The sequence below is a fragment of the Myotis brandtii genome, unplaced genomic scaffold (genome assembly GCF_000412655.1).
Source record: "Myotis brandtii unplaced genomic scaffold, ASM41265v1 scaffold324, whole genome shotgun sequence".
Lineage (NCBI taxonomy): Eukaryota > Metazoa > Chordata > Mammalia > Chiroptera > Vespertilionidae > Myotis > Myotis brandtii.
Genome location: NW_005362439.1, coordinates 3,785,965 through 3,810,157, shown reverse-complemented (window position 1 = coordinate 3,810,157; position 24,193 = coordinate 3,785,965). Strand labels below are relative to the sequence as shown.

Genomic DNA, 24,193 nt, shown 5'->3' with positions numbered 1-24,193 from the left:
CTTCGGGGGCTGGGCTGCTCTGCCCGGAGGCGAGGCCCGCCCCGTCCCCGTCGCCAACTGCCGCCCTGCCCTGCCCGGCGGCTCCTCTGAACTTTGTATTTTCTCTCCTGAGGTTGATCTCGGCCGCTCGTCACCGAGGGCTTCCCCCACCCACCCCTCGCCTCTCCGAAATCGGTATTCCCTCCTTCCCCTGCCCGGACGCAAGACACGCAGATCTGTTAAAATTTGAATGAGAGCTAACCTTTCATGAGCATTATTTTTCTTTTTTGACTGCTGTTACTGCCGCTCTTCTGTTCCGAGATTTTAGCCTTAGATAAACACAGGAGCCCTTTCAGCGGGGACCGCGAAGGGGGCCCGGAGCCTGCGGAGGGTCCCGAGCGCCCTCGACCGCAGCCGCCCATGTGGCTCCTGACGCCGAAATCACGTGTCTGCGCTGGAAATCAGTTCAGCGGAAACATTGTCAGCGCGTTGAAACATATATGTTAGTTTCCAGTGCACTGTAAAATAATTCTTTTTTTAAAATATTTTATTGACTTTTTACAGAGAGGAAGGGAGAGGGATAGAGAGTTAGAAACATCGATGAGAGAGAAACATCGACCAGCTGCCTCCTGCACACCTCCTACTGGGGATGTGCCCGCAACCAAGGTACATGCCCCTGACCGGAATCGAACCCGGGACCCTTCAGTCCGCAGGCCGATGCTCAGGTCAATTCTTAAAGGTATTTATATTCACAGGCAAGTAGGCCAGGTTTCAGCCGATGATAAAGTTAGTGTTATCAGTTGCCTTTTTAGCTTCCCTGCGGTGGGAGGGAACTCACAGAGCTTACCTTTGTTGAGAGTTGACATACTTACATCACGCCTTGTGCCAAGGCATGGACGCCTTTAGAAGTCGCCCTTTCTGCCCGGCCGGCCTCAGTCACGGTTGGGTTCCGTGCAGGAGGCAGGGGATCAGTGATTCTCTCTCTCAATCTCTGCCTTCCTCTCTGAAGTCAATAAAAAACAATTATCTTAAAAAATCAAGAATTCTACCTTTCTGTCAGAAATATGCAAGACATGCCCTAGCTGGTTTGGGTCAGTGGAGAGAGCATCTGCCCGCGGGCTGAAGGGTCCAGGGCAAGTGTTTGGGTTGCAGGCTCCATCCCCGGCCCTGGTTGGGGTGAGTGCGGAGGCAACCGATTGATGTGTCTGTCTCACATCGATGTTTCTCTCTCTCTGTCTCCCCTTCCCTTCCACTCTCTCTAAAAATCAATGGGAAAATAGCCTCCGGTGAGGATTAACAGCAACAAGAAATATATGCAAGACACTGGGGAGGAAGGACCACCTTTCTTATTCTTGAGTTGATGCTGACCGAAATGGTGTGTTGCTGAGTTGACCCGTGTGGATTCGGATTCTATATGTAAAACGCTATTGTAAAATAAGTTATTTGATCCAAGAACAAAGACTTGGATGGGAATGTATACTATGTCATCTAAACCAGAGTTGACAGGTTTGTGGCCAGAGAGTATTTCCGATGACAGCATTTTACAGTAAATCTGGTATGAGTCCATTGCTCAGTACTTTTCCGGAACGTAGGATTTTCTAGTGACATTCAAAGCTTTTGCCTCAAAAACTTGAATATCCTTAATCCTAATTACACAAAATCTACGTGTTGCCAAGTGTCTCAGGGGTTATGGTAAAATTCCCAAATACATAGTTTTTAAAAACAGTGGCATAGTTACACTTTCAGGGAGCTCCGTCAGGAGTTATTTAATTGAGCAGGTTAAGAATCACTGCAGTAGAGCCTAAACCATATCCTACAGCGTTTTCATTCTCTCAAACTCTAAAAAGAATATACTGTAGAAATAAGATGATAATCATTAACTCTAAAGTGGCCTTCATTTGGTTGTTCATGACAGTCTGCTGTTTAACATGGCCATAGCTGGTAATTATTCCCCAAGTGAATTATCCAGCTGTATCTGCATTTGCTTTTTGAGTGTTTTGTTTTGCTAACCAAATACGAAGTTGATAGCTTAGTCTTCTCATTTTGTTCAAATATATGAAATGTGTTAGATTTTCTTCAGAAAATATTTTTGCTTTCCTAGCACAAAAGTTCCCTTTTTCTACTTTCAGTTTGATATTAGTGTATCTCAGCTAAATGGCTTGCCTTATAGAATTTGAACCAAAAGAAAACTTGGAGTTAATTGAAACCAGTCTTATCAATCGACAAAACAAAAAACTGTCAAGGATGATGCTTCATCATCACCTTGGAAAACATACACTGTATTTTAACTTGTGTTAAATATTAACCCTAATTTTTTTCTTAATTCAAGACCTTTCAACCAAGGCATTCAAGGGAATATTGCTTAGTAGTGATTACGTATTCTCTTGTTTTCAAAGGTGGGATATGAACCTCTTCCTCCAACAATTGGACGAAATATTTTTGGGCGGCAAGTATGTCAGCTTCCTGGTCTCTTTTGTTATGGTAAGTGTCTTTGATTTATTTGGAATTGGATGACATTGAGGATCATGACAGGCAGGAGTTACTGAAAAAAATTGTTAGAAAGCATGCTTCCTTGAAATTTCTGTGTAACCCTTTCCTTCAAATAGAATTTAAATTTCTGACTTGTGTTCTTAGCTCAGCACATTGCGAGCATCGATGGGAAGCGTGGGTTGTTCACAGGATTAACTCCAAGGCTGTGTTCAGGAGTTCTCGGGACTGTGGTCCATGGCAAAGTTTTACAGGTAAGAAGAAAATCAGATAATCTTCCTACAGCTTTAGATTATCTTTTATGCAGTTTGTCCTACTTATCAATTCCAAATATATATTTATATGCCGTGGCTTTTCTTCTTTAAAAACATTTACATGAAATACCCATTATTAATTCTATCTTGGGAAGCAAAGGGAATTTGTGTGAAATGAAGTAATTGATCTTTATTTACACAACCTTCTTCCTCTGAACCTGTTGTTCTTTTCCTCACCTGAGGATATTGTTCCATTCATTTTTAGAGAGATTGGAAGGGACGGGGAGAGACGGAGAGAGAGAAACATTGATGTGAGAGAGACACATCTATTGGTTGCCTCCCATCTATTGCATGCACCCCAACCAGGGCTGAGGATCGAGTCTGCAGTCTGCCCTTGACCAGAATTGAACCTGGGACCCTTCAGTCCTTGGACCATGTTCTGTCCACTGAGCCAAACTGGCTGGGCTGAACCTGTTATTGGAGCAAAAATTAAATACATTTATTTGATCTCCTGTATAGCTGATTTTATTTCTTTGAAGAAGGAAAGCTGATTGAAACATAACTCATTCTGAAGTTATTTTCCTCTTATTTCTAGAGTAATCCCTAGTAAAATGCTTTCTGTTACAATTTAATTTTTTTAACAAGATCAACATAAAGGTCAGGATAATATTTATTTGTGGAGGGAGAGAGAGGAAGAGGGACCTTGCATAGGGTTCTGGGGTAATGCAAATGATTTTTCTTGACCTGGATCATGGCTATATGGATATTGCATTTTAATTACTTATTACATTGTACATTTGTATTTTGTGCACTGTTTCTTTATCTGTGTTACATTTGCATCAATTTGAAAATTTGTTTTAAAACCTCACTAAAGTATACAACAGCTGCAGGGTAGTGGTTACTTTGGGGAAGGGGGAAGAGGTAAGGGTGGAATTTAGCTACATCTGTGCATTTTATTTTAAGAAGGCAAGAGATCTTAAGCAAAAGGGGCAAAATGTTAACATCTATTTAACCTTGGTGGTGGATATAAAGGTGAATTATTTTCTTAATTTTTCTGTATGTTTGAGATGTTTCATAATGTTTTTGAAAGCATCAAAGTTACATTTATTTCTTTTTTAGTGATCCTTTGTTTTACCTGCTTCTTTTAACTTCAAATGCTAAAGCATATAATTTTAATTGTACTGGTTTCTCAGTTGCACCATTACAATGTACGTCAAACAGCATTGCCCTTTGCTCTATTTATAAAGGTGTTATGAATACAAATTTTATATCATTTAAAACAGTCTATTGGAAGGTTATTCAGCATTAGTATAATTGAGAATGCAAAATTAATGTTTTTTTTCCTAGTGAATTATTCTGTCTCCTACTGGTACCAAGAGTGTGTTATACTCTGTGTTATAACTCAAAAAATATAGTAGTGTATGCTAACCAAATCTGTATAATACTTTCAACCTATAATGTATCAGCTGTGCTAAATTCCAAATATTTACTAATGGCTTATTTAAATAGTACTCAGTATAATCCTCCTTGTAATTTTTTAGGCTTTAACATTGCCCCAATTCTAATGTTTTATCATCTGATCAGCAAATCATGATTTTGTTAAATAGTTGCATGACCTAATTGGCTTCGATTTTAAGTGCTTTTCAACCTTGATTTGAATTGGAGAGTTTTTTCAGTCAGTTTCTCACATGGAAACTATTTCACCCTCCAGTTATTTTAATATTCTTTATGTTATTCTTTTTTTTAAATATATATATATATTGATTTCAGAGATGAAGGGGGGGAGAGAGAGAGAGAGAGAGAGAGAGAGAGAGAGAGAGAAACAAACATCAGTGATGAGAGAAAATCATTGATCAGCTGCCTCCTGCATGCCCCACACTGGGGATTGAGCCCACAACCTGGGTGTGTACCCTTACTGGGAATTGAACTGTGACCTCATAGGTCGATGCTTAACCACTGAGCCATGCCAGCTGGGCTCTTTATGTTATTCCTGTTGTCGTGCCTGTGGACTGAATTTAGAAGCCCAGGTCCGGGTAGTCTATGGGTCAGAATGATGTAGTATTAATGATTTTTTGGTGTATTGATTACTGTTTCTTTTCTAGTCACACCCTACTCTGGGCTCAGGGAAAGTGTTGCTGTTACGTAAATGAGATTCACATACACAAAGGCAATTGTCATGTAGTCAAAGAGGTTTAGGTATAGACTGAGAGCAAAGTGAAATTACTGCTTGAAACCAAGTCCGGAAAGTGGGACAAACTTGAGGTGCCCAAATATCCATTGGAATATATGTTTCACGTGTAGTTAAACTAAAATAACGGGATTGGTACTACATTTAGTATCGAAAAGAGCTTATGCAGTCAAGAAGACAGACCAATTCAGGGTTGATGCAACTGTTAAACTTTATAAGAAAGAGTTCTATAAATCTGAACAAGTTAAACTGAAATCTGTTTGGAATAATGTAGAAGTGACAAGTAGAAAATTTTATTAATGGAATAAAAAGCAAAGTCTAGAAATGAGTGAGAATTTTTAAACATGCCCGAAACTATTACAATTAATTCTAGTCAAAGACCTCTAATTTGACCAAAAAACACTATTTTGTTTAATCTTGATCTTTGTTCTTTTGTCTCTGATCTTTAAAAACATAATTCTTTTTACAAGATAAAGTGTTGTCTATTTTTTTAAATTTGGTGTGACTAGGAGCTTAATTGTCTGAGTCTTTCATTTCACCTAGCCCATCTTTTATTTCTGAAATACCCCACAAATAATATTTCCTCTTTCAATATAATCTGAGCTCCATCAGTATTCATGTTCTCTTCCCTGGTAGAAAAAAGTCTCTCTTTGCTTGTTTTGGAAAGAGATACAAAAGACAATGTGAGGAGATTTCAGCTATTCAGACTTAGCACCAGTTCTCTGTTCTTTTGTACAGTGAAGAAAAGAGTCTTGCCCTAATTTGGTATTGGTCCTGCTTTTCTCTGTGAAAGACAGGAGGTTTTTTCCATGGCCTTAGTCCTAGGCTATGTTTTTAACCAATTTGTTTTCTGTTAAATGTATGTTTAGTAAATGATGTTCTTAGATTTTTGTTTTTGTTTTCCTTTTTCTCCTTTTAGATGAGTTTTCTTGAGCATTTGCTTGTCCCTTCAGCTGACCAGTATGTTAAACTTAGCAACAAGATTGTCTTAGAGCTACTTACTTATAATTGACTGTTAAAATTAGAAGTTAATGGGAGATTTGCAGCAAAAAAAAAAAAAAAAAGGTTTTATTTTCTACCAATAGAGTTTTCATTTTATGTCCTCTCTCAGTGACACTGTGAAAGCCCTTCTCATCCTTTCTTTTCTTTTCCTTTGCAGCATTACCAGGAGAGTGACAAGGTTGAGGTATGTTAGAGATGATTTAAATGCATGGGCCCATTTCCCTTGCAAGTTATTCTTCTGTGGTCCTCTTTAGGAGAAGGGGCAAGCAGGCAGTCTCCCTTTCATCTCAGTGAATGTTGGCATAGAGGGTGACCTCCTATTTAACAGTTCTATTTAAAACCATCAAGCTATGTCTTTTATTTGATTTCCAGGATTTAGGACCAGGAAATGTACCAAAAGAAGTCCCATCTTCCTTCGACCAAGTTATCAAGGAGGTAAGAGATGAGTTATGTCCTATGCTATTTCCCTAAATCAGAGGATGTGCAGTGTGGTGGTTGTAGGATCAGGATCATCAGGCCTATCTGTGCAGTGTCTATTCCAAATGGAATTAAACCTTATATATAATATTTAAAAAGAAAGAGAAGAAAAGTATTGTGTGCTGTTTCGAATATGTACATTTCAAGGAAACTTAATTTTGCCACTCATTTCATCTTTAAAATTGAAGAGGTTTCTACTAAAAGAGTAGAGTTACAATTCTCTGGTACAGAGATGTTAAAATAGTGGCCAGGCCCTTTGTGTGTTGGATATTATATATCCAGAAATGCTTTTGCAACATTATTCTGACTTTGGAAGATTCCTCATGACCCATTTTCCACTCTTAGACTCTGCCATTGGAGTCTGTTTCATTCCTGACATAATATTTATGGCTTTCATAACTACTCTTATTTCTTAGTCTTTACATTGTCTAATTGTCTTTAGTAAGATCACAATTTTCTAGTAAATGCTGCCGTCTAAAATATATATTCCAAAACAAACGTTACTTTAGGTCTAGACGTCAGATGAATCAATTTGGTTTTCTTTGGAGTGAATTGCCTTAAAAGTAGAGATAAATGTATTAATAGGCATTTGGTCTTTTCTTAACTTTAGTTACCCATCGTGTCTCATAGGATATTTTCAGTATTACCGCTGGAATAGGAGTGAGGAATGTCTTAACTTAGTGACTGAAGATAATGTTTACATTCAAAAATAAATAACTGACCTGATCTGTTTATAACTGCCTCCAAGTATTGTAATTTAGCTTTCTTTACTACCTTTATATGGAGTCCTGTAAAAAGAAAGATAAACTAGGATAAATATAGCAGCTCTAAGATACTGCAGGGTTATAGGGTTGTGGTAAAAAAAAACAAATCAAAGTTTTGTTCTCCCAGAGATGTTGGTACAGATAAAATTGAGCCTCACATTTGTCTAGCATAGTTATCAGTCTCTGAAATCACTCACGAGAAAGCCACTTAATAATCTGAATACAGGCCTCATAGTTTTATTCCAGCTCAGTGACTGCTGTTGACTCTCCCTGTTTCTTTAATTAATTAATTTATTTATTTATTTTTATTTTATTGATTTCAGAGAGGAAGGAAGTGGGAGAGAGAGATAGAAACATCAATGATGAGAGAGAATCATCGATCGGCTGCCTCCTGCACATCCCACACTGGGGATTGAGCCCACAACCCAGGCATGTGCCCTGACCACTAATCAAACCGTGACCTCCTGTTTCATCGGTTGACGATCCACCACTGAACCACAATGGCCAGGCCCTCCCTGTTTCTTTACTTTTGTTTTTCTTGTCTGAAAAATTAAGAGGATAATAAATCTTTGCCAAGAAACTTTAAGCAGTAACTAAACATTGAAATCCATGAATGAACGGTATGATACAGTGATGGCGTGTTATATTGTAACTATTTAAACTACTTATTCTTCCTGTCTTCAGGGCAGGGGTGCTGGTCGCTCACTTTCTTATTCTACAATATCCACCCACATTACTTCTCACAGGAATTTGAGTGTCATTTATTTAGATTTCAGAAGTGTGTGTTGATTGTTTCTAGACAACACGAGAGATGATTGCTCGTTCTGCTGCTACCCTCATCACACATCCCTTCCATGGTATGTTTGCAATTGATAACTGAAATCTGATTTCTTCTCTTCTATAACATGATCTCTCCTGACTGCTTAGTCAGTGGTTCTCAACCTCCTGGCCCTTTAAATACAGTTCCTCATGTTGTGACCCAACCATAAAATTATTTTCGTTGCTACCTCATAACTGTAATGTTGCTACTGTTATGAATCGTAATGTAAATATCTGATATGCAGGATGGTCTTAGGTGACCCCTGTGAAAGGGTCGTTCGACCGCCAAAGGGGTCGCGACCCACAGGTTGAGAACCGCTGGCTTTGATGGTTGGCATGGGATTTCAGTAAAGTGCCTTGCCTGCATGTTTTTGTATGCTTCATGTTTTGGCTTTAATTTATTCAGAAAGCAAAATGGCTTTATGTGGGAAAACCTTTTTTTTTTTCAGGGCTATCAAAATTTATCTCAGTGTAGTTTAAAAATTTTTTTTCCTCTGTGTTCTGTAGTGATCACTCTGAGATCCATGATACAATTCATTGGCAGAGAATCCAAGTACTGGTAAGTGTTTTTGTTTTCAAGTATTCAAGGAAATCTATTGAAACCAATGTATTAGAATAATAGTGCTTTATGTTGTTATGTTGCCTTAGTGTTTATAGAACAGTTCATATACCTTATATCATTTGATCTGCATAAAAACCAGAAAATAGTAGAAAATGGCCCAGGCAGGTTTAGGAGCCTACCTGGGACCTCATAAGTTACAGAGCCACTGAAGCCAAAATTCATACTCGCTCCATGTGACAATATCCTTAGGTAGTAATACCTTCAGTTCTGTGCCCAAAATCAACCGCCTTTGCAGAGTGAGAGTGATAAAAGTGGGGGGGGTGGGGGGGCAGATTTTGACCATGTCAGAAATGATAATTGGATATTTAAAAAATAGCTTGAAAAGAATCTTAATGTATTTTACCTTTCTTTCCTCTGTACCTAGTGGACTTTGTGACTCCATAGTAACCATCTATCGGGAAGAGGGCATGATAGGATTTTTTGCGTGAGTAAATTGCTGATTTGTGTATGTGATTTTTGTAAGTGGAAATAAGGAAAATTAATTTTTGAAAAAAGGGGAAATCATCTAATGTGTATCCTGAGAGAATACGTTTTTGTAAGGGTGTATCAATTCCCTTGAATTTACTTTGAAAGAACTTAAGATTGCTACCCTCTTTTTTTTTTTTTTTTTTTTTTTGATAAACAAAAGCCAAGTTTATTTGTTCATTTCTTGCATTTGAAGTATTCCTCGATGACATCCTTTGCCTGAGACTCTTTGCCATAGTCCTTAACCACCACGCAACTGCAACCAGCCACTTTACGGGGTTTTCCCTCTCTGTCGATTTTACAGAGGCCTACCCATTCCCCTAGTTTCTTGTTGTCGTCAACCTTAATTAGGTTGATTTGGTGTTCAGCACAAAGAGCCTCCACCAACTTGACGTACATAGGCTCATCACAGTTGGATGCAAGTACACAAAGGTGGGCTTGGCGCTTGTCTAAGGCTTTGGCAGCTTCGCGAATTCCACGCGCGAGGCCATCGTGGATGAGGGCGGTCTTCAGCACCTCTTGCAAAGCAGTATTAACGTCCATTACACCTCCAGCAGCAATGCCTTCCTCGGCCATGGCGGTGGGTTATGGGTGGAGCCGAATCTTGAATGCACCCAAGCCTCCGCCTCCGCGCAACTCCGCGGCGGCAGGGAAAGAGGCTACCCTCTTTTTTTAATTAATAGTAAAAACTGCATTATTAAGTAAATAATCCTTTTTAATTTTCAGTGTTTCTACATAATTGATTTTATTCATGTGTCATAAGTACTCTGGGAAATGGGCAGAACAGCCATATTATTCTCATTTTAGATATATATATTTTTAAATGGATGCTCTGGGAGGTTCATTTGATGCTGGTCATACAGCTGATGTGTTAGATGTGACATTTGAGTCTGGTCTTCAGTCTGTAGACTAATATTTGTCCCACTATTCCATACTCCCCCACAAAGATCACTGAGACTCTCAAAACATGGGTTTTTTATGTCTCTTACTTGTACCTGTGTTTGGATCATTTTAATTTTGTAATTTTTTTCATCTTTTGCCCTGCCAACTTTGAATATAAAATATAGTTTAGCAAAAACAGTATTTAAGTCTCTTCTCCAAAGTAGTTGTTAATAGTAAGGTGAGCCATTGGCCATAGATTAGAGGAGTATGGCTGGCCTGCATTTTAAAAATAGGAATGAAAGTCCTATTAGAGATTAGCTTCAAGGACAGTTGTATCAACTAGAATGAGGGCTAGGTTCTGGTATTCAATGTCTTTTCCATTCTCTAGAATGTTTTGAAATCTCTAATTCTTTGGGAAGTGTTTGGATTATCTTTTTATTGATCACACTTCTTAATTCTTATTTTTATTGTTTCTCCATGTAGGGGTCTTATTCCTCGCCTCCTAGGTGACATCATTTCTTTGTGGCTCTGTAACTCACTGGCCTACCTCGTCAATACCTATGCACTGGACAGTGGGGTAGGTTGTGACCTTGATGAGATGTGCTAGTGCTGACTTATTGTATTTGCTCGGCAGCTAGGTTAGCTTTAAAAAGTAAGATGGCAGTTTATTATGTGCCAGACTCATCAGACTCATCATTATGTAGCTAAACATCAGTCAAGTTTTCAAAGGCTCACGGAATGACCCATACTATTTACCATAGAGAATGCCTTAAAAGTCCTCGGTGTAGCAGAGTAAGCCCAAGAGATTTATCCCTGTCTCTGCTGCAAGGAGATTACTTCTTTATTGATAGCTAATTGTGGAGGCCACCATGAAGCAGGACTTTTGTAGTTATTCAGTGTGTTTTATCTAATCTGAAATGATAAGGTAACTCCTGTATTGGGCTTTCTAGAAACCTCAGTCTGGAAGGTTTGGGGAGTCGGCCTTTCCTAGAAGTAATGTTTCCTCCACTCCAGCAGTTGTGGGCCTCTTTGTACACAAGCAGTCCCTCACATGGTGGAAAATAGAACAGACCCAGGGATAGGACTAAATCCATGCTGTAAGCTTCTTGAGTACAGAGCCTGGTCTCCAAAGCATCTGGGACCCAGCTGGGTGCACATAGAGGTATACTGTAAAAGGAATTTTTGGAGATTGTATTTCTAGGACATGGGGAAAGGTTACGAATCTCATTTTCTTTTGAAATCCTCAGGCTGTTACATTGGTTCCTAAGCCATCTTATAAATTCATCTACTGTGAATATGTCTACTAATTTTGAATCAAATTCCTCATTTTGACCACTATCTTTTTATGTTCATAATCAGTATTTTATGTTTTCATGCTCAAAATAAATTTTCAAGCTGTCAAACTGATAATTTAGAGATAGGATATATGGATATGGTTGGGGACAAGTAGCTGTTAATATCAACTTCATCTCATTATTCATTCTAATAAAGGCTTCCTTTCTGTTTTAGGTTTCTACCATGAATGAAATGAAGAGTTATTCCCAAGCTGTCACAGGAGTGAGTTGCTGTTTTTTTTTTAATCCTTTTAACCTAGGAATTTTGTGTGTGTGTTTTTTTTAATTTGGCCTGTATTATCACTGCTTTAAAGCAACCAGATGTTTCCAGAAAAGTCAGATTTGTTAATGTTTGGCAGAGCTAAGAATAGCCCAGAGTTCCTACATAACAGTACCAGTGATAATGAGCCCACATGGTTTGGTGTTCAGCTTTCAGGAGAGGGATGTGGGCATTCTCATGACAGCTTTCCCTGATTCTCAGGGCTGCTTCTCCCTGGAGCCCGTTGATCTTACCGTGGAGAAGGCACCCACTTTAGTCATATGGAGCCTTCCAGTAGTTGACTTCCGAAGTCATTTTCATTGTCTTTGGAAGGCTACTCATGTTTTCTTTCCTTTTTAAAAAAATATATTTTTATTGATTTCAGAGAGGAAGGGAGAGGGCCAGATAGAAACATGAATGATGAGAGAGAATCATTGATTGGCTGCCTCCTGCATGCCCCACATTTGAGATTGAGCCCACAACTTGAGCATGTGCCCTGACTGGGAATCAAACTGTTAACCTCCTGGTTCATATGTCAGTGCTCAACCCCTGAGCACACTGGCCGAGCATGTTTTCTTATTTTCTTCAGGGGTGTTTTGAAATTGTATTTAGTTATATCTGCTTTTTCTCTTAAATACTGTAGTTCAGTTTTACTTGAATGAGGACTCAATCACCAAAATAAGAGAATTCTTCTGGCCTTTATTAAAATGTTAGCTATAGTGGTATATTAAGAGAAGGAAGCATCTCAAGCCGAAAATTTGTCATTTAGTCTTTCCTGGAATACTGAAAAAGCAAAGCCAGTATTGGAGTATTTGACCACAGAGGCGCTAGGTTTTTAAGGGAGAAGAAAGAAGAGAAAAAAGGAGACTGATGACCTAATAACTTAGCTATTGTTTTACTGTTTTACAGTTTTTTGCCAGTATGTTGACCTATCCCTTTGTGCTTGTCTCTAATCTCATGGCTGTCAACAACTGCGGGTAAGTGCTTTGCATTTCTTCTCCTGGTAGTTGGCTGCTGTGTGCTTGACAGGCAGAGTGGTCCTGGTGGAAATGTCAGGGAGAAAAGTACAGTTGATGCTATTCCTAGATATCCAATTTTTTTTCTCTGTATGTCCCATGTATCAGCAGTGGCATTAATCTATAATAATAAAAGGGTAGTATGCTAATTAGACCGGACATCTTCCAGACGTCCTTCCTGACAAAGCTGGGGCCGAAGGGAAGCCAGGCTTACATGTCAGCCCGGGCCTGCAGGCGGTCCGAGGGAAGCCAGCCTGGGCCCCTGGTGCCTGCGGGCAGCCCAAGGGAAGCCAGTCCAGGTTCCAGGTGCCTACTGAAGGGAAGCCAGTGCCGGCAGCCACGGGAAGGAAGGCCTACTCTTGCACAAATTTTATGCATCAGGCCTCTAGTTTATATTATAAGTGGCCACCTCATATTCTTTTTTTGGAATAGGGAAAGCATAGATAATGTTTCTCAAGTCCTTAAATATAATATGCACTTGCCATTATAGGTCCTATTTCGAAAAGAACTGGATAATTACCAAATTATTCTATTTTTACATCTTTCCATTATTTTAAATCTTTATCCTCTTTTTCTTGAAAGTTACAACAGGTATATCAGGGATTGAATGACAACCTGTACCTGTTTTTCCTAGGAGAAAGTGAGTTTTAAAGAAAGAAAAATGGGGAATTTGGTCCATGGAAAGTTTCTTAACCTTTCAGTGTATTGGTCAGGAAGGATAGGTGTGGTGTGGTGCTGGACACCATTGAGTTCAAGCTTCTAGATGCCAGGTGACCATACCAAGTTGAAACAGGTTTTGCCTCTTGATTCGATTCAGGAGAACTCTGTTCTAATACAGTACTTGATACAATATACCATTGGACGTGTATGTCATTGTTTTCCAACAAGATAGCAACTGGAAAGCTGTATGGAGTTTTGAGCACAGCTGTCATCTATAATAATCTTCTATAATAATAAAAGCATAATATGCAAATCAACCAAACAGCCAAACAGCAGAACAACCGTCTGGACGACCACACTATGACACGCACTGGTGCCAGGACAGCCAAGGCGGGTGCGATGCGATTGGTCAGGGGGCCCCGCCATCGCTCCACGATCGCCCCGCAAAGAGAGACCCAGGCCACCCTCTGCAGGGCAATTGATCAGGGGGCTCCGCAATCACCCCAAAGAGGGAGGCCCAGGCTACCCGGCCTGTAGCGCTGCGGCAGGTGGGCAGGGTCTCCCTCTGCCTGGGGTAGGGGGAGTGATCAATCCGGGAGGGAAGCCCAGTCCTGGGTGCTGGCAGCCAGGAGAAGGAAGGCCTACCATTGCACGAATTTTGTGCATCAGGCCTCTAGTATTTCATATCATGTTACATTCTGTTTGCTTTGATTTGTAGAGTAGCTGCCATATTTTAGCCCAAAGCATACTTGAAGGACAAGTTAAGTGTGTTTATTCCTTATAATTTTTGGAGAGGAAGTGATTATATGTGAGTAAGAGCATGTAGTCACCACTGTTATATCCATTGTCATACTTAGGTGCCTTTTTTTTCCCTCACATAAAAGTTTAGTTTATTAATCTTTTCATGAAAAATCTGCACAGTCACCACAGATAAAGTCCTGCAGAACCTTTACTCCTTCTTTTAGCCAACACCAACATTGCCCTTTGCAGTCCCCTTGACTTTCTTCATTCTGTTCTTGCGTTCCTTTCTGTTTTCTTGAGGTTGTCGTCTTCTCATTTAGGCCATGTTTTGCAAGTCTATATGTGGGTTCATTTTTATCTGCGTAATCCAAGGAATCATAAATCATGCCAAAGCCAGTGGTCTTACCACCACCAAAGTAGGTTGTGAATCCAAACACAAAGATGACATCAGGTGTGGTCTTACACATTTTGGCTAGTTTTTCCCAAATTTCTGTCTTGGGTACTGTTGCCTTTCCAGGGTGAAGGACATCAATGACCATTTGCTTCTGCTGAAGTAGTCTGTTGGTCATTAACTTCCTGATCCATATAGTTCCTGTGTCATTCATGATGAAGGTTGATCTTCAGGCAGCCAGGGAGGAAAAGAGAGCCACTGTTCCCTCGTTAGGTGCTTTTAAGCACCACTTAGTTTTTAAATCCCATTTTCCTACTCTTTAGTTATATAATGTGTTTTAGAATTTCATATCTCCACAAATTAAAAACCTAGATGTTTTAGAAAATACATAACTGAAGTTTATTCGTTGATTTCAAAACATAAATATAAGGGAAATTTATTAGAACTAAAATTGCCTCTCAGAGAAACTTCTAGGCAGAAGAATGTTTTGACAAAGATTTACTGGACTCTTGAGAGAATGTTTTGTGAATATTAACTTGAATGGCTCATCTTTATTTCTATTTCAGGCTTGCTGGTGGGTGCCCTCCTTACTCCCCAATATATACTTCTTGGATAGACTGCTGGAGCATGCTACAAAAAGAGGTACTTCTCTCATTCTCTCTTCCTCTCTTGCCCCTATTCTTCCCCTCTTCACACACCCCCTCCTCCATATATTTTACTTTATTTTGTTCTTGTTTGTTTTCTTAAATAATGTTTCTGGGATCTCAGGTTAATTCTTGTAGCTTACCTTTTAGCTACCAATCACTGTGCCCTTGACAGTGTTCCATATGTCATCTGGCATAGTAGTAAAATGTGCTGCTTAGAAATCAGCAGGGGTAATGAAGAAGCAGGAATCCCTAGATGTGATCCAGATGCCTTTTGAGTGATCACATTCAAATTACAAATGGGCTCTGGGTAAACGCTTATCCTGGTTGTGAAAATGATAGCCTTGATTTCAGATTTTTTTCCCCACTTCACCTTTTTGTAACTTCTCAGAATCTCCTTATGTATTCAAGTGTTTTCTCACAGTGTGGTAGTAGTAAACGGAGAAATGAGAAGTTGTTTATGTCATTATTTGTTCACAATGATGTTGATAGACCTGATCTCTTACTGCTAGAGACTTAGTCCCAGTTTTGTCCTAGTCATTTAGTTATGTCTCCTAAATATGTTAGTGAATCATTTTGTTTTGACTCCAATTTATTGTTTGTTATTGCTGTGAGATATATCATCTGCAACCAAAAATTCCTGATCACTCTAGGCAAAGTTTTATTAGGAACCAAAGTAATGGATGGCTGTATGCTAAATTTAACACAGGACCACTTAAAATTGCCATCAGTTTAAAGCTGTTTTTGAGTAGAAAGCACTTTTTTTTTTCAATCCTTACCCAAAAATGTTTTTTTTCACTAAGTTTAGAGAAAGGAGGGGAGAGAGAGAAACACTGATGTGTGATAGAAACATCAATTGGTTGCCTCACATAGGTGCCCCCAATAGGAATCAAACCTGAAGCCTTTCAGTGCACAGGATAATGGTCCAACCCACTTAGCCATACCAGCCAGGGTAAGTGGGTAGCACTTTTTATAGGATTGTAGAAGAAAATATATGAAGAAACTCTTTGTTTCATTATATTATAGCACTAGTGATACATATGAGAAAGGCCTTTGTTCATAAAGCTCAGTGCTACTGCAGTTGTTTATGCTCAGTGTGCATACACAACAAGCCCCTTCTGAATCCAGACTAGAATTCTTTTTATTTATTTTTTATTTTTAAATATGTATTTTTATTGATTTCAGAGAGGAAAGAAGAGGGAGAGATCGAGGTAGAAACATCAATGATGAGAGAGAATCATTGATCGGCTGCCTCCTGCTCACCCCACACTGGGGATCGAGCCCGCAACCCCAGGCATGTGCCCTTTATCAGAATCGAACCTGAGACCCTTCAGTCCGCAGGCCAATGCTCTATCCACTGCGCCAAACCAGCTAGGGCCTTTTTTTTCCTTTATGTTTTTATTATAATTTTATTTTTAAATATATATATGTATGTATTTTTTACCACCTTTAAATATATTTTTATTAATTTCAGAGAGAAGTAGGGAGAAAGGGAGAGAGAAACATCAATGATGAGAGAGTATCATAGATCTGCTGCCTCCTGCATGCCCTCTACTGGGGATGGAACCCACAATGCAGGCATGTGTCCTGACCAGGAATTGAATGTGTGACCTCTTGGTGCATAGGATGATGCTCAACTAAGTGAGCCACACTGGCTGGGCAAAATAACCATTTTCTATCATCCTACTTTACATATGGGAAAAACTGGGATTTTGAACAGTTAAATAACACCAATTATGTAACTCAAGGTTACACGACCTATATTTGGGAGAGTGGGATCTATGTGAAGGCTATCTAACTTCACAGTCTACTCAGTTAAATTCACACATTACTAATTTAATTATAAGATTGTATAACCACTTCCTAGAGACCTGACCATTCCATTAAAAAATAAATAAAAGCACCTGGCCAGTGTGGCTCAGTGGTTGAGTGTTGACCTCTGAACCAGGAGGTCACAGTTCGATTCCCTGTCAGGGCACATGCCCAGTTTACAGGCTAGATCCCCGTGCAGGAGGCAGCCGATCAATGATTCTCTCTCATCATTGATGTTTTTATCTCTCTCTCTCTCTTCCTCTCTATCTAAAAATCAATAAAGACATGTATTTTTAAAAATGAATAAAAGCTAGCACTTACTGACTGTTAGGACTGTTCTCAGCACTCTCTATGTAGTGATTCATTTTATAGCCCAGCCAGCAAGTGTCAGAGCCAGAGTCCAAACTGGGAATTTTGTCTAAATAAGTAAGAAATTTTTTGCCTTATCTATGTGGCAAAATTGGAGTTAGTTCCACAAAAGCTTAGCATGAGTCAGAAAGTACAAATTGCTACTCTTAGTGATCGTTGGTTTTGTCCTAGCTGCTTAGTTACATCTCCTAGAAACATGTCTAGAAGGATCTCTACTGATTTGGACAGGCTGATCTCACCTTCACACTAGATTTTATTTGTATTTATTTGTTTTCCAGGGAAATATGAGCCGAGGAAATAGCTTGTTTTTCCGGAAGGTCCCCTTTGGGAAGACTTATTGTTGTGACCTGAGAATGTTAATTTGAAGATGTGGGACAGGGACAGTGACATTTCTATAGTCCCAGATGCACAGAATTATGGGAGAGAATGTTGATTTCTATACAGTGTGGCACGCTTTTTTAATAATCATTTAATCTTGGGAAAATGGAGGTATTTGGTGTCTGCCTTTTTTTTTGTTCTTTTTCCCAGCACAGCATAATTTACCACTAATATTCCCCCTTTAGTTATTCTGAAATTGTACATTTTTGCTCCAGACTCTTTATTTTACTTAAACAGGGAAAAAAAGTTGCATTTTCCTAACTATTGTCATGTGATTTGGTCTTAATTGAAGGCTTTGTAAAATGAAGAGTACAGTCCCAAGAAGAAAGATAAATACTGTAAAATTTCAGAATAGTAAGGCAAACTGTATGGGAGGTCATGAATGACCTTTCTTTAGTACACCCTAAAAACTCAGCAGCAGCAGTATCCTCCAGAATTTGCCTCCCATTATATGCTTCTAAGCATTTTTTATTAATCCTGTCTCTCATACTTCATAAAAGGGACAATCCATTGCTAAATCACCCTACAAAATCTCTACATGAAGCATCCACACCTTCAGTCTGTTATTGCAAAGTAATAAATTGTTGTCAACAGAAAAAAAAAAAAAGACAATTATAGAGAATAAGCAAGATTTGGAAAAGAAGCATACTGGCTTTTTTCCCCCCAAAGAAATTCTTGTTATTTAAAATATGAAAAGCAAATGCTGCAACAGTAGCCCCTTCTCTAAAAGCTAAGTGTTTTCCAGTCCCTAAATGACATCATTACATAGTTCTAATTGTATATACTCTTGTTCTTCAGTTTTTGTTTTGTTTCCTTTTTGTTGCAGAAGGTGAGTAGTTTGTTTTTCATTCCTTATGACACCCTTGGAAAGTGTACTTGTAACTTCATATCAGGTGATGCAGTCCACAGGGTTCTTAGGATATTGACCACCTCGCATGTCATACCCTCAGTTAGGCATGTTAACAGCATTTATAGAAGGGAAAAAATCATTTTAGGAGGCAATGAATTTCAACTCAAGCATAAAGCTTCTATTTACTCAGGACTTTTAAAAGCAGGTTAAAATGCTCCAAGATGAGAAAGCATGTTGTTTTACTTATTTAAGTAACCCACTAGGATGTTGCCAAATGAGTAAGCACTTAATTTGCTGCTTCTCAGATTTCTCTATGAAAGCAGCAGCCCCCAGGATATCCGACTGAGCATGCAGGTCTCTCCTTCCCCAGGGTTTAGGAATCAGCCTGAAGCTCATGAGTAGCTTACCTTGAAATGTCTTTGATGTCTCTTACTTTGTCTCAAAACGTGATGTAAATTTTATATTCTATTCAATATTATATGCATTTGTTTTAATATAAAAATGTTTTGCATTACCCATCTTTTTCCCCAAAAAAAATCTTCAAGTAAAGATGATCTAGGAAAATGTGCCATGTTTATTATCCTGTGGCTTCTGTGCTCATACACGCCTGCCTCTTCCTAGTTGAGTCTGACTGTAAGGACCATTCTACCACCAGAGGGCGCCAAGACTCTGGTTTTGCCTGTGCAAGTTGGGCTGCTAAAATATTTCACCAAGGCCTGGAATTGTTCTAAGTACTAGTCTAGGCAATCTGATTACATCCAAGCAATAGGTCCGATAAGGGTGCTATTCCTATGTTCCTCATTAAGTTTAAAGGCTATTCATAGAATAAAAAGTCTGAACTTTATTCAGGGGCTAGTAAATTCAAAGGTACTCTTAAGATACATATGTAAAAATAATGAACTGACTCATTATATGTGTAATATAGAGTTAGATGAGGGTTATCTAGTAAACCGCACCCGTGACACTGGGCAAGTGCTTTGCTTTGGCAGTGCTGAGCAAAAGTGCCAGGAAATATCCCCCTCTAGGGAGTGTGATGGTCATTGGAGCCTTGATTAAATGAAGAAAAGAATGAGGGGTTTCCTGGAACTTTTGGGGTGGTTGTAAAAGCAACCTTACAATGAAATAAACTTTAAACATAACCCTATATTCCAGCTTCTTACTGTTACCTGAACATACGTTGGCTTTGTTGTGATCTACTTTAGAACTGTCTTCCTTTCCCTCTCCCATTGACATTTGTCCTCTATAGTAAGAATCAGCTCTTGTGCAATCTCCTTGTGAAGTCTCTCACTCATAATCCTAGTTTGAAGGTATTTGCTTCAAACTCCCCTCCCCCAAGTCCCGTAATTACAGTATAAACTGAACTGACAAAATGGAAACTACATCCAAAACCAAGTGTAAGGCTTACCCAGCAGGGCGTTACTTCTCTCTGATTTGAAATTCTGTGAAAATAATTACATTTAGCCCTTTTAGACAGGCCCCCTAAAACACTGGACTTTATAGAAAAAACTAGCTGATCAAGGAGCAGCAGTACATGCAGTTGGTCAGTCTAAGGTGAGGGAGCAGGAAGAGAGAGCTTTGAGAAGTAATAACTGCCAAGCCTGTTGCATAAGTTTTCTCATAATCTTTGGTGGAAATAAAGAAAATGAGATTCAGATTAAATTACTCATTCAAAACTGCAGAGCAGGTTTCAAAGCTGCATTCAAACCCGAGTTTCAAATTGTAAGGTCTATTTACTGCTTCATGGAGGCTGAGGGAAAAAATCAGCCAAATGAACCAAATGGTAAGTAAGTCATCCATCTGAAGAAAAAGGCCCAGCTCTTAGTGAAAGCAGTGAACTGAAGAACAGGCCTCCCCTAGGACAGAGAGCAGAATGGTCTTAAATCAGCAAATACATAGTTCTTGCCTCAGCAGAGTGATAAACAGGTGAAGTAACTGAGAATAGATACGATTGCCATGGCCCACCTAGACTGTTATGATGGTTTATGCAGCTGGAAAGCAAAGTTCTTGTATAATTAGGATTTACTCTTTAGGAGTACTATCAGTCCTCCTTATTTGGATTTCTACCGCTTTTGGAGGATAACATTTCTTCAAAGTGATCTATGTGTCAGCTCCTTTGATGGATTTTTCTAGAACATCCTTGTATATTAGGGGGCTTTATTCAGGCTGCCTTTCTAAATGCCATAGTAATTTAATCTTGGAGTTTTTTGTTTTTTAAATATAGACAAAGATGAGTGTTTATCTCCTTTGCAGAGATTTTTCGGGTACCTAAGAATGTCACATGTGACATCTCATTACCCCCACCCCCATTTGGCCCCACATCCTATTGTCTCTTCAGATTTGAGATAATCTTGCACTCTGATTTTAGTCTTAAGGGGAAATTTGCAAATGAAAGATTCTTCTGCCACCAACCAATGCCTTCTTTTCAGAATATTTTTGAAGGTGACTGATTGAATTTCTAAAGCAACTGAGTGTTTTCCTTCCAACAAACTTTGTCCCTAAGAATCAGCTTCCTCGTCTGTCTGCTGCCTAAAGAGATGTCTTGGGGAGGCCCCCACACAGTGTACTAGTCTTCCGTGATTCATGGCCACGAGCTGAAATCTTGGAAAGCCCATTTTGCCTTGCTCTCATAGTGCATTCCTCTGCAATCCAGGCCCAGATCTCCAGTGTGGGACCAATTAGGCAAATTTTAAAACCACAGTTGTTGACCCAACTTACTACAGCCCTGAAAAAGAGTATTTTCAAATAGATTCAGGTCACTATCACCCTCCAAAATATGGTTGGAGAACAGGGCTTTAGAGAGTGTCAAGGAAAACAGGTTGAGAAAAAGAAACGTGACCTGGAGGTGCTATTCAAGACTCACCAGCCCTAACCGGTTTGGCTCAGTGGATAGAGCATCAGCCTACGGACTCAAAGGTCCCAGGTTCGAGTCTGGTCAAGGGCATGTACCTTGGTTGCGGGCACATCCCCAGTGGGGAGTGTGTAGGAGGCAGCTGATCGATGTTTCTAACTCTCTATCCCTCTCCCTTCCTCTCTGTGAAAAATCAATAAAATATATTTAAAAAAAGACCAGCTTCCTGAGAGGAAGGGCAAATACTGAAACAAGCCCCACCCCTCCCAAAGTCTCCACAATGACAGTGGGTAAGAGGAAGTTTTCTACACCAATTCCTGCTCACTAAGGCAGCCAGAAGAATGTTCTCTGGTCATGCCACATTTCCACGGAAAATCTACTTGGTATTGCAGCTTGTTTCCAGACAGACTAGCATGAGGAGCTAAAGGTCAAATAAGGACAAGAAACAGAATTGTACCTACTCACTTTCTATCCAGTCTGGGGCCCTGCCCTCCTGGCGTCAAAAAGACTGGGGAGAATGTCCTTTGGCTAAAAATGAAAAGAGAAGGTGAAAATGGAAACAACAGCCACACCTCACTGCATACTGCTCACCTCCCACTGGAATTTGGTATTTCATGCCTTTCCTCCCCCCAAGGGACTTAAACTTTAGAGTTTATAAGTGCAGCCCTCCGTTATTAAACGTGTAGCCAAGGCAAAGTCCTGTGGTAGGGTCAGGGGAGAATGTACAGCGTGCAGTAAATCTCTCCCTGTCCTCCCTGGCACTTACTGTGCCCTGAGGGAGGGATGTGGTGTGATAAGTACAAAAAGGAGGAATGGTGGGAGGATTAAACGGAACCATATGTAGAACAAAGCCTGGTGCACTGAAAAAGGACAGACACTGAGTTCTGGAGACACGCTGCGGTGACTATGGTACAAGACAGTATGTGCCAGGAGCTGCTGAAACCAAGCACCATGGGCTCCCAAGAGGGGAAGCTCACATCCCATTGGGAGAACATGGGGAAGACTTCATGAAGGATAGGATACTAGGGAGCAGGATGGTGAGATGGGAACCATTTCCAGCTCACTTAGTAGCTGTGATACCTCGGGCAAACTCCTCACCTCTAAATGAGAGCAATTATCTTATTGGAGTATTTTTTAAAATATATTTTTATTTCAGAAAGGGAAAGAGAAACATCGATGAGAGAATCATTGATTGGCTGCCTCCTGCACAGCCCCTACTGGGGATCGAGCCCACAACCCAGGCATGTGCCCTGACTGAGAATCGAGCCATGACCTCCTGGTTCATAGATTAATGCTCACTTATTGAGCCACACCAGCTGGGCTTATTGGATTATTGAATTTAATATAGTATCTGAGAAAAAATTTGGTATGTGACAGCTGTTATCTAAGAAGAGGAGAGGATATCTGACAAGTACAGATAATGTGGGCAAAGTCATGGAAGTGATGGAGGCTGAAGAGTGGAATTGCATCTCTTCAACGCTGTATTTGAAGCTCATTTGAATAATTCGCACCCAAAACAGTAACTGTCACATAGGACTCAGTAAATGTTTGTGAATAAATGGATGTCCTTCAGGACCCTGAAATTGAATTATATCTCAACCTTCCTAAGTCTGCAGTGGTAATTGCATCCACAAACTTTATTAAACACTTAATTATCACCCTGTTTCCCAAGCTAAACACCCTGGAGATGACTGAGTCCTCCCACCCTTCCCTCTACTTCTAAGAAGTCGCTGCTAGGTTCTCAGAAATGCCTCTTGGATTTGTCATCTTCCCTCCATCCCCACTGTCTTGGTGGATCATCTCTGCTCAGCTGTTGCAGCAGCCTGTTATCTTGTCTTCCTGCCATCAGCGTGGCACAGTAGGCAGTAGATAAGCTGGAGCTCTGCCGGATGACAAGGCCTGGAGGACAGCTACAACTGCCTGCCTGTGCAAGCTTCCGGCCAGGGGTAAGATATTTCTGACCCGCATTTCTTAAGACTTCTTGCCCTAGCGTCCTAAATCTTTACACCCCGAGCCCAAGCCATACAGTCCCAATTCTACAACCTCAGCTGCTCTGCGCCTCTGTACCTCACCAGTAGTTGTTCCACTGAAGCCTTGCAAGATATTTATAAATAGAAAGTGGGTGTAAAGTTCTGCAAATGTGTCAAACAAGGCTAATTCCATCTCCATTTGAGCTTTGAAATTCCTGTCCACCTCTTCATCTTCCATCTTCTCTCAAAGTCTTTGATTCCTGCTCTCTCCTTGTTTACGGCCATGATAAACCTGGAAACCATGATGGCTAAGAGGTGTGACCTGAAAGAGTGGGAAAACTAAATGGATTCATCATGTATAGACAACTGTGCAGAGTAAAAGCTATTGAAATAACAAATCTACTTGCCACCTAATAATAGGGTATTTGTTGGTGGCCTACTACATGTCCTGCCCATATATTCATTAGCTCCAACCCATAAAACAGCCATTTACTGGTAAGCAGTATCACCCCTACTTTACTGATAGATTTGCCCAAGGCTGGTGAATGACAAAGCCAGGATTCAGACCGAGGCCTGCAAGCCTGGGGAATTCCTAATATGCTGTGCACATGTATTGAGTCCTACTGTTTTTCTGCATTAAAATAGGGGAACAGATTTAAGGAGTTGAAACTTGATGAACAGGCACTCGTGATTTTATAACAATAAAAGGGTCAACATTGTATATTATGGTTGCATGGTCAGAAACCCAACAAACTGGCCTAAAAAAAAAAGAATTTATTGGCTCAAGTAGCAGAAATGGCCAGTGGTTAATCCACTGGTTCAAGCAAAGGCATCAGAACTCCCATCTTCATCCCATGGGTCTGCCTACCTCTGCCTAGTTTCCCTCAGGCAGGCTCATTCCATGTGGCAGCAACATGCCAAATGGCGTGTTGGCTTCTTAGGGCTTGTTATTCCAGAGAACGAGCTAATATCTCTTAGGGAA

At 39.9% G+C, this 24,193-nt stretch overlaps 1 protein-coding gene and 1 pseudogene across 3 annotated transcripts; one reads left to right on the top strand and one right to left on the bottom strand.

Annotated features, from left to right (window-relative positions):
• The first annotated feature begins 1,324 nt into the window (after positions 1–1,324).
• MTCH2 (mitochondrial carrier 2) lies at positions 1,325–23,981 on the top strand. Of its 2 annotated transcripts, none has more exons than XM_014543397.1 (13): positions 1,325–1,354; positions 2,376–2,460; positions 2,614–2,720; positions 6,068–6,094; positions 6,283–6,345; positions 7,951–8,008; positions 8,478–8,529; positions 8,957–9,016; positions 10,423–10,516; positions 11,449–11,496; positions 12,442–12,509; positions 14,907–14,982; positions 22,914–23,981. In XM_014543397.1, the coding sequence occupies exons 1-13, from the start codon at positions 1,340–1,342 to the stop codon at positions 22,962–22,964; spliced, it is 804 nt and encodes a 267-aa protein (XP_014398883.1). In that variant the 5' UTR covers positions 1,325–1,339; the 3' UTR covers positions 22,965–23,981. The 2 variants fall into 2 exon arrangements, with proteins under 2 accessions (XP_014398883.1, XP_005870908.1); XM_005870846.2 differs by lacking the exon at positions 22,914–23,981 and adding an exon at positions 17,444–18,323.
• LOC102238782 lies at positions 9,186–9,733 on the bottom strand (annotated as a pseudogene). Its single transcript, XR_001362986.1, has one exon. The product of XR_001362986.1 is annotated as a 40S ribosomal protein S12 pseudogene (transcript).
• Positions 23,982–24,193: the final 212 nt, after the last annotated feature.